This window comes from Agelaius tricolor, unplaced genomic scaffold (assembly GCF_023055355.1).
Source record: "Agelaius tricolor isolate 1412-34295 unplaced genomic scaffold, bAgeTri1.0.p SCAF_1, whole genome shotgun sequence".
NCBI lineage: Eukaryota > Metazoa > Chordata > Aves > Passeriformes > Icteridae > Agelaius > Agelaius tricolor.
This window is the reverse complement of record NW_027269261.1, coordinates 95,611,114-95,621,364: the sequence shown is the minus strand read 5'-3', so window position 1 is coordinate 95,621,364 and position 10,251 is coordinate 95,611,114. Positions and strand designations below refer to the sequence as shown.

Sequence of the window (10,251 nt, the reverse complement as noted above, 5' to 3'; positions counted from 1 at the left end):
CATTTATTTGTATTTCATTTCATTGATAACGAGTCAGCCAGTCTAAGGAGTTGTGTAATTTCCATTTGTGGGCACTAAAATTTGCCATGCAGCTTCCAGTGCAGATTCAGTGATCAGGAAGCCAGCCTACACATCTAGCTTCACTTCTGTGACAGATGTCTTGCGTGATGAGAAACACAGCTCCAGCTTTCCCCATTATGTCAAAAGGCTTTGCTCCAGGTCCTATGGCAAGAGCCATTTCTACTTATCAGGACAGCTGAGATACCATGGAAAAGAAGGATCACCACAGTCCACTCTTTCCTCCGCAGTCAGTAACTCTCCAGGCCCACTGCTGTTCTCTCCCAAATCACTCTTCTGACGCTCTGCAGGTAAAGCTCCATCACAGCCACCACTGTAGCCAGAGCTTGTGTGAATGATGACCTTCCCAGGAGGGAGGAGCCACCTCTCCTGCAGTCCCAGAAGGAAGGAACTCAGCAGACACCACACCTTGCTTCCTCAAGTGAGCTATTTGCTAATGTCAGTGCTGCCACAATGCTCACAGCACACCAGTACTTAGAGCCTGGGTAGCCCTAGGCACTCTCTGCAGTTCGAGTAGCTCCTCAGGTGGAAAGTCTCTCTCCCTGCAGCATCCATCCACCAGAAATCCCCCAAAAGACAGCAATTAATCCTCACATTCGATCTCATTTTCCTCACCAAAAGCCTTGCAGACTGAATTTCCTAAAAGTTATTCATACCTCAGACAGAGGAGGCATCTCCTGCTTTCATCCCTCCACTTCTAGCCACCACAGCCCAAATATCTATTAAACTATTCTCATTCTAACTGATTTTTGATATCTGGCATTTCCAGATTATTGAGTAAATAACACTAATACAATACAAATATGTCAGTGCCACAATGCCTTTCAAAAAATGAATAGACACATACATTTTCAGTAGTTTTATTGAAAAATGCCTCTTTCATTTCAGAAATAAATAATATAAGGCAGTGAAATTCACAATTTGCAGTTAAAATATAAAAGCAGCAATTCTATATCCATAGTCTTGCAAACAATTTCCAACTGCTTTTGGTAACTAAGAAACATTGTATTCTGAAAAAAAAATCCATACTAAATATACAACATAAACATGCAATTCCATCTCTGCAGGATTGACTGCAATTTGGCATAAATGTAACTGTGTCTACAAACAAGGAGATTTCAGGCATTATTAAACTGTATCCAGTTGATACAATGATTTCAGCTACTTAATGTTTGTGGTGTTTAGAGGAGACATATAAGAGCAGTATATGCTCCGCAGATTGTAACTCAGAATAGAAGAAAATTAAAATGATACTGCAAGGAGAGGGAAAATTTTGGTTCTTTTTAACTAGATATTGCAGACCTGTGATCTGACTGAACTGAAAACATGCATTTGAAAAAGAAGAAAACTGTAGAGCTAAAGCAGACAGTCCTTAGAAAATTTGCAACAGCTCTGTAATTATTTTTGTTTTGGTTTTTTGGTTTTCTTTTTTTTTTTTAATGTATTTGTTTTTACATTATTTTAATGAAAAGGCAGCACTGGGATAACTGAATGCACACCTTAATCTGTATGCAACCACTCTAAGCAACAGTATTTTACAAGCATTTCCAGAGCAACATGAAGTGTTTGGGTACACTCATTGCTATCCCCACATAAGCAAGATACAAAACAGGGGTGCGTCTGATATGAAAAGGCAAGAATGCCATATTGCAAAAGGAATGATGCACTCTCCCTGTGTGTATCTGCAAATGCAAGCAAAGCAAAAGAACAAACAAAAAAACCCACCAACCAAAAAAAAAACCAAATCAAGACACACAGATCTTTTATGGTTTTGTTTTTGCATTTCTTGACAGTGATCTTTTCCAGCGCATGTGCTCAGGGTATTCTGGTGAATGCATTTCAACTCCATAGTCCTCATATTCGTCCTCTCTCCTTTCTGACTCCATAGGTACTATAAAGGGTTCACCTTCAGGCTGATAGGGTCCACTTTCAGGCACGTATGGTTCTGGTTGAAAATAGTTGTCCGATTGAACATAATAGTTATCGCATGTCTTTGAATCCACATATGCAATGAAAGTTAGTCTGGCTACATAATGTTAGTTCAACCTTATTTTCATATAATAAATATATAAATAATTAGTTCACTGGGGGTAATTCTCAGTTTTGCTCATGAATGCTTTTTTGGCAGTAAAATAATAAAAGGTTTTAAATTCACCTTGAAAGGTTTTGTATTTATAATACACAAAACAGTGCAGAAAGAGTCATAAATTAGGCAAGGGACAAATCATGATAAAACTATTTAAAAAAACCAAACAAAATCAAGAAAATCAAATAAAATTACTATTTTACAGCTACTTCAGTAAATCTAAGCACTGGGCTTTATTTTAAACTGCATAATTAATAGAAGACATGGAGCAGGTAAGATGAAGAGATGGGTTTGGTGTATGCTAATTTTCTGTGAGAATGGGAAAGTAAGTGTAGACATAACTATCACCAGCGGCAATATACAGTACATGTCATTTTGTCGTGCTGTTCCTCGTAACAAACCGAGTTACAGCTGGTGCTTCAGGAACACCAAAAACTACAGCAAAACAGAAGAAAAATTATTATAAAACTTTGGTATTTATAACTGCAGTTACAGATCCAACAAGATTACACATAAAAAAAAGGTATATGCCCCAATTCAGACATGTTGGAAACAAGCAACAGACAGGTAGGTTTCATAAGTTGTCAAAGATGTTATTCTGGCATACAGCAAGCAGCAGCAGGCTTTTATGCAAAAGTATTACATAGAGTTGTTAACAGATTTTAGTGGATACAGTCCCATACAAATCATCTACAAGCCACAATTAGTTTACTATTTACATAAGTTATTTCTCATTTTCCAGGTTAAATCTCTCTCTCTTCTAATGGCATTACCTTCGCTGGTTAGTAGTTTTACAAGCCTCCTTCGCCACTGAGGTTTTTGGTGGTCTAGGTCTTTTTTAAAAAAGAAAGACTGTCTACTTTATTATTGAAATGCAAAATGGGCTTAATGAATTGACGTAACTGTCCTTTATCTCATTCATGAGTTGTGTTAGTAAAAGTATCTCCCCGTTCTATGAGGTCAACATGGTTCAAGAACCATATCCGTGGTGAAATATCCATACGGACTCATTTTCTAATAAGCACGTGCGCAAACATCTCAGAAACAGGATTTTCATGTATTCAAACTGTAAGCAGCACTGGCGACTTAGAAAATGTGTTAGCCGAAACCTGAAACAGGTCAAAGATGATGTTAGTCTTTTAAAAAGTCCATCTGATGTGCAAAAACATACTTTCATCCAACTAAATACATAACAGTTAAGTCTTAGGCATATATTTATATATGTATACATAGATGCTTGCTAGAAAGAACACTGCTTAATCACACGCACAATTTTCTTTATTTTTCATTTAAATAAGAATTTTTTTGTGAGATCTGCACAACCACCTGGCTCTTTAACCAGTATCACTGAGTCTGCAAGTGTGTACATATATATATATATTTTCTTTTCTCCTTCTTTTCATGGATACATGCACAATTACACTAACAGCAAACCACATCCAATAGTAGTATCACATACACTAATTTTGAGATCTGGCAAGGCATACATATTAATTTGTTAACAATACTGTGGTCCTGCAGGATCCCCATGTTAAAATATATTAGAATCTTTCCAGTCAAAAATTGGTGGTCACTGTGACCCCTCATTTTGGTTCCAGAAGCAGCCTAATGCTTTGAGCAACGTCACAAAGTGGAAGGCTTATATGACTCAGGGCTAATCAGAGACTCCATAGCATTTAACTTGGTAGATATTGTAGGACAGTGGTGCTTTTCAGCTGTCTGCACTGTTTTTAGCAAATGGATTTCCTTTGTGGAAATTTTTTATTTCAGGAATCAATTTTGTATAAATCCTGACATGGCTCAAAAAGAGACACATGGAAACTGCCAACCACAGCATTCCTTTTATTTTTCAAGAGAAACATGGAGAATTCAACCTTGTTCTGAAGACGATTGGAAGGGGTGGTGATAGAGGGGGAAAAAAGAAGAGAAGAAATTGGTCACTTAAATCCTATGAGCAACACCACCAGCTAGTAACCATCTACATTAAATAAAATTAAAAAAAAAAAAAAACCAAGACTACAATATTTACTCACTACTTCCTATTTAAAACAAATCATGCATAACATCAAGCAATCCTAGAACAAAGTGTAAATGGCTGCTCATATACTTGAACATTACAATGAGGCAGGCCTGCTCACTGACCCATCTCCTCCTGACTCATTATGTTCAGATTAGCAGGACTGTCTCATGTAAAGCAGCTCAATATGAACAGCCACACCTGTGAAGGCTATTTAGGGCAAGGTTAAGGTTAAGTTGTTCATAACCTACCTGGGAATCCTTGGCCATTGTAAGGGATGCTAGCACACTGGGATGAATCACAATATCCTGGTGGCCCTGGGGGACCCCGAATGCCCGCATTTCCAGGACGGCCTGGTGGCCCTGGTGGTCCTCGTGATCCTGTGGAGCCTGGTGGACCAGTTCTAGATTCTCCTTGTGGACCTAATTTTAGAATTGAGAGGTTGGGAGGTTACTGTTTTTTAAGAGACATCTTGATAAAACAGCTAACAATACTTCTGTCTAGACTACACAGCCCAGGCTGTCTTTGGTGAGAAAGCACTCGCACTCTGTTGCTATATGGGGGTCAACAGAAAGAAATACAAAAGAAATCTAGAAATGTGACTCATCATGAGTAGCCTCCCTGTGTGTGGCTTATTTAAGTATTTATTCTTAGAAACTAATTTAGTAAGGTTTGAGCCAAGTAAGAAATGTCAACGTATTCTCTGGTTAATTTCCCCTTTGTGTAAGATATGATGATCTCAAGGGAAACTACGAGATTAGACAAGCACACTGGATTTCTATTAAAATATAGGAGTACATCAATTACACTGCCCAGTAGCCCCAGGATAGATGAGGTAATGTTGTTTTTGGAACCAATCTTATTATGGTTAGCAGAAAAGTAAAGCTTCAAGTAACTGGGGCTACAATTTGCTGCAAGCATATTATGGTTCCTGTAATGAAAAGCCATTTTAGCCTAGTAAACTACAAGCAGAAACAAATGACGCAGCTGATTTATGCTAAGGCGTAAACAAAATTTCATAACATGAAAACAAAAACTAATAATCAAATAATCTGTCTCTATTGTCCAGTAACTCTGTATTTGGGAGTATTTTGTAGTCCAGCAAGTAAAAGAAAAAAACCTACATACTACAGAAGAATCATCTGATAAGACTTATGAAAAATATCTGTCAAATATTTGGACAATTTATTTTTATGAAACACATTTTCACATTAACAAGCATGCCAGATTACTAAATTAAAAGATGAAGATAAACACCTATTAGTCATGTCCAAAAATCTTTCTAAATTGCTATTTTTGTGGTGATTTCCTACAAATTTATTAGAGCAAACTAATATATGTCAAAAACATGAAGTGGGCAAAGGGTGTTCATTCACGATATCAAGTCTAGTTCTCTATGAAGAAATATTTACTTTTCTCCTACTTTTCTGCAATCTGATTAAACAAAAAATATTTACCAGGTGGTCCTGGCAAACCTCGTGGCCCTTGGGATCCAGTCCCTCTTTCACCTTTCTCTCCAGGGATTCCTACAGAATAATAAAAAGGCAATGAAAATCAAAGAAAGGAAACCACATCAACAGATATTTCTTCACACTCTCTCACTGACATTAATATTTACTTTCCATGTTTTAATACAACAAGAGTGGTTAAAATTTATGTTCTGCAGATGTTCAAATGTGAATTTGCAAAAATAATTTGGATATAAATATAGTAACCCAAGAATAAAATAGGATGTAGATGTAACTTAGCATGAATAAACTCTCTCCAACATAGAAAAGTTTTGAGATACTGAAGCACCACAGAGTCTTCTTATTTTAAACTACAATCAGAAAGTTATTTTCAGTCATGCGTACTTCTGCTATAAAGGATGGTTTATGCTCTCTTAGGAACAGTTATAATCAAAAAAGTTTAAGAAATTCTTCTGAATTCCTTGATTTATTCCCAGCCTTTTTAAAAGAGTGTATAAAATACATCCTAAAAAACATAGCACTGAATCTATGCTATTGCAGAGTAGTGGAAATAAGCAAAGGCCACAAAAGAGTACACTACAGACCCCCCATGTAAATGCAGTGATCCAAGATAGATGTAAAGTACGTTCACCCATATGTTCACTTTCCGTTCAGTTGCTTCCCTCCCTCAGAATATTGTAAAGAGCTAAGGGTGTTGATACAATTCTTTAAAGTCCTAAATTTATACTTGTTAATTACTCATTTTCTCTCTTAATCAGTGTTCTACTTTGCAAAGAGTTGTCTTACTCCAAACAGCCTTTCAAGATGTAGCTCTATAGTGCCAGAAGAGATCTGAGAACAATTGCTTTCCTGGGATATTATGTGAAAGTCTCAGACAGCAGCCAAAATGTTATACCAATTTGTATTTCATGAAACCTGAGCAAGAGAGAGACAGGAAAGCACTGATCTAGTTAACCTTGTCCTTCAGTACCCCAGCGTCCCTCAGGCAATCCAACTGGCCTAGCAGGGCTTCCTAGTCTGACATGGTAAAAGGAGCAGACTGCTCCTCTGGCAACCTCTGTACTATGTCCACAGCACAGCTGCCTTGGAATTTATTCACCTCTTTCACCAGGTGGTCCTTGAACCCCAGGAGGTCCTGGGAATCCTGGTCTTCCTCCAGGTCCAGGTTCTCCTCTTGTCCCAGCAGCTCCTGGGGGACCAGGTGGACCTGGTGGCCCTGGCTGGTTTCGGTTTGAATAATAATCATTTGGGATTTGATTCAGCATTTGATTGAACCGGCTCATTTGACCTTCAAAAGAAAATATAAATGTGAAATGAGTGAAAGTCTTTTATCAGTGTGGGAAGGAATAATATATTATCTCTCCTAATTAAATCTTATTCTTGTTTCTATTCAATAAATCAGTACAGATTCATTAGAAAGACTTAAGATGAATGTCCAATAAGAAAGCTGAACATAAATGGAGGAGGGAGGGGGTCAGGGAGGAAAGTTAAGGGAGCTTCTGGAAGCCAATGGCATTAAAACAATTATCACAGAACTATTAAAATCAAGAAAAAGGCAATTTTTTACAATACTCTTGCCCTTGGAGTTCTATTTAGAGGTTGTTTTTACTCGGAAGAACAGAAAGGATTTGCTCCACTTCTAAAGCTGTAGTATCACATTTCTCTGTACTTTCAGACCTCTGCAGCTACCACAGACAATATAAATTATTCATGTGTAGAGTTAGCAGCACAGTCCATGAAGTAATTTTCTTAAGCCTGTAGGCTGCACAGGCTTGTACTTATACACCTTCTGCATATGGTCAAATTTCATTTCCAAAAAAAGGGACTTGTCAGCAAAAGCAACACCGTTTTGAAGCTATGCAGGAAGGAAGCCTCAATGGAGAGACACATCTGATTAGTATAATGTGTCTGTCCTTGCAAAACACTGAAGAAAGAGATCATCTGAACATGAAAAAAATAAGGCAGGGATACACTAAGAAATGTTAAAAGATCTTGGACATGACATCCTTGTTCATAAACCTAACACATTCACAAATGTACTTTACTTCTTCTGTGATGGCTAACTAATAGAAATGTTTTGATTAGCAGCCATCACAGACATTTCAAAGGACATACTGTCCTCCTTCCTGTACACAAGCATTCAATGATCCAAATGGTATATCTGTTTTCCTCAGTCAGCACTTAACATTGTAATAGATACAATATTAAAAACCAGTTTGCCTTTGTCTTTCTTGGCAGGTCTACTGATAGAAAAAGCACTGATTCAAGATCAGAGAGAAAGCCTCCGGAGAGAGCAACTTCATGGGCTGCAGAGCTGCACTATGTGGCAGCAGAGGACTGAAATTAAATTTGAAGTCATTTTCCAAATACTGTTTCTAGTTGCATAGCACCACTGATTCTGCGCACAGTATTTAACCAGCACTCATCCGTCTTTCCCGGCTGGCAAAGTACCTGCAGTAAGCATCCTTTTTCTCACTGAAGATCCTTTTTCTTCTCTTGAAGATAAGACATGTTTAATGAGAAAATAGATGCTGATTTTATTGCAAAATGAAGTAATTTTGGAACAAAATGACAAAGGAAACCTCACCAGAATGTTTAAATTGCATGTGTATTTCCAAAGGTCACAGAATAGTTCCAACTCAGTTTATTCTGTTACTTTGTGATTATCAAGCTAGCCTCTGGATCTGGCAAAAAATTGCTGCTACATTTTTTCCACCAAATCATTTGCATTGGACAGCTATCAGATTGTCAAGATCCTGCTGTGCTCTGTGGCCAATATCTGTCACTTCAAGTTTAAACCATTGTTTTATCTTTTTAAGAAAGTAGTTAATTACTTGTATGGGATACAAAGCAAGAAACACTGTTTACCATTTATCAGTTGTTCACAAACTTGTCTTGCAACTGCTCGCATCATGTTCTGAGAAGCAATGTCACCCTAAATAATCAAATCCAAAACAAGTGTTTCATTAGCACTTGTACTTTTAAAGACATAGTGTTTCATTTTAAAATTATGAAAAGAATTTACTTTTAAGCAGACTTACTCTGTCACCTTTTTCTCCCTTCATTCCAGGTGAACCCTAAAATAAATAAGTAAAAATTAAGCAATTGAAGAATTATGTTATTTGATAACATAAGTTTGAGATGTGTAATTTACACATCTCCAGCTATAAATTGAGATCTGTAATTCTAGAAAAAGTTTTGACTCCTTCAAGGAGAAATATCTGGTTCTCCTTGAACTTCTCATTTCAGAGATGCTAAAACAGGTGCCAGAAAAGAGTGGAGAAACGATGATCTTTTGTCTGTAATCAAACACACTAATAGATGCAGAAGAAAATGATCTGAAGGAAAAATTCAAATTAGGACCAAAAAACTGATGTATTCTGACACTTGGATCACACTGTCAATTTCAAAGTTGAATTTCTAGCATCATATTTGTGTAAATGATCAATGGTCTGATATGAGTCATATATGACTGTTTAATTTTAAGTTTTATAGGACTGTTTAATTTTAAGACTGTTTTTATTACAGAAGGTATGTTAGGAAGAATAACATATGTCAAGAAAAGGTAGTTGTCTTCTTGAATCCATGTAAAAAGTATTCTATATTAAGTGAAATAGAGTTATGACAAGATGACACAACATGGAGAGAGTGCTTATTCTATTTATGACAGCTTCCCTTTTAATTCTCAACCATTTCTAGTCTTTAAAATGTCTTATAGAAGTCTTAGTTTGAGCTCCTTTATAATGAATTACATTTGTCAGTCTAGCAGCACTTTCCATTTGCCTTTGAATAGTTTAGTGGTTATGGTGTTTTCAGTTTTCAAGAGTACTATGAAAGAAGCAAACCAGGAGGACTGATTCTAATTTTTATGTATGTATGTGTGTGTGAAAAACACTGGGAATAATGATAGGGCTTGCATGAGTTCACATGGATTTTGATTTCTAGCCTAAATTGCTACTTGAACATAAGGCATATTTCAAAGGTAAAAGATCAGTTTGGTCATCTGCTGCTCTGCATGGCTCTCTACATAGTAACACACATCCTGAGTGTTATTGTTTTTTGCAGTGTAGTATTTCTTTAAGGAATCTATTTCTCACCATTAACAAAGCAAAGGCCAAGTGTGGGCTGCAGCTGTTTCTCATAACATTCCTACAGTACCCACAATTAATTTCAACAACACAGAACACCAAATCATTCCACTGAGGTCACAGCAGACACCTCTTGAATGTGGTGACACTGTTTCACACACTTCTGTCAAGGCCTTGAGCAGACAAATGCCCTTGGGGTATGTCAGGGTGTGAGCTTAGTGTGGTCTCTGAGCTTCTTTGCTGCAGAGTTGCACACACCTACCCCATGACATGCCACAGAAAATATGAGACAGTTCATCCATCACCGAGTTAAGTAGTTGTCGTACGGTACATTTGCATCATGAATAACAGATTGCTCTTGCAAAATTAATTGTACAGACTCAAATGAATGGTGACGCCATAAATGTGCCATTGGAATAAATTATGCCACCAATGAGGCAGCTGCTAATATGGATAAAATATACCCATGAAGCTGATGAATATCCTTTCCCTTCTGTCCTTTGCTTTTCATCT

At 37.1% G+C, this 10,251-nt stretch overlaps 1 protein-coding gene across 4 annotated transcripts in view; it reads right to left on the bottom strand.

The window, feature by feature from the left end:
- Positions 1–922: 922 nt before the first annotated feature.
- COL12A1 (collagen type XII alpha 1 chain) overlaps positions 923–10,251 on the bottom strand; it is a 99,681-nt gene continuing 90,352 nt past the window's right edge. For 2 of the 4 annotated variants that reach the window (XM_071444640.1, XM_071444661.1), the window contains 6 exons: positions 8,692–8,727; positions 8,519–8,585; positions 6,750–6,938; positions 5,639–5,707; positions 4,433–4,603; positions 2,378–3,273 (listed from right to left, as the gene is read on the bottom strand). In XM_071444640.1, coding sequence (XP_071300741.1) covers positions 3,263–3,273; positions 4,433–4,603; positions 5,639–5,707; positions 6,750–6,938; positions 8,519–8,585; positions 8,692–8,727 — 543 coding nt within the window. In that variant the 3' untranslated portion in view covers positions 2,378–3,262. The other 2 variants (XM_071444669.1, XM_071444651.1) reach the window with 2 other exon arrangements.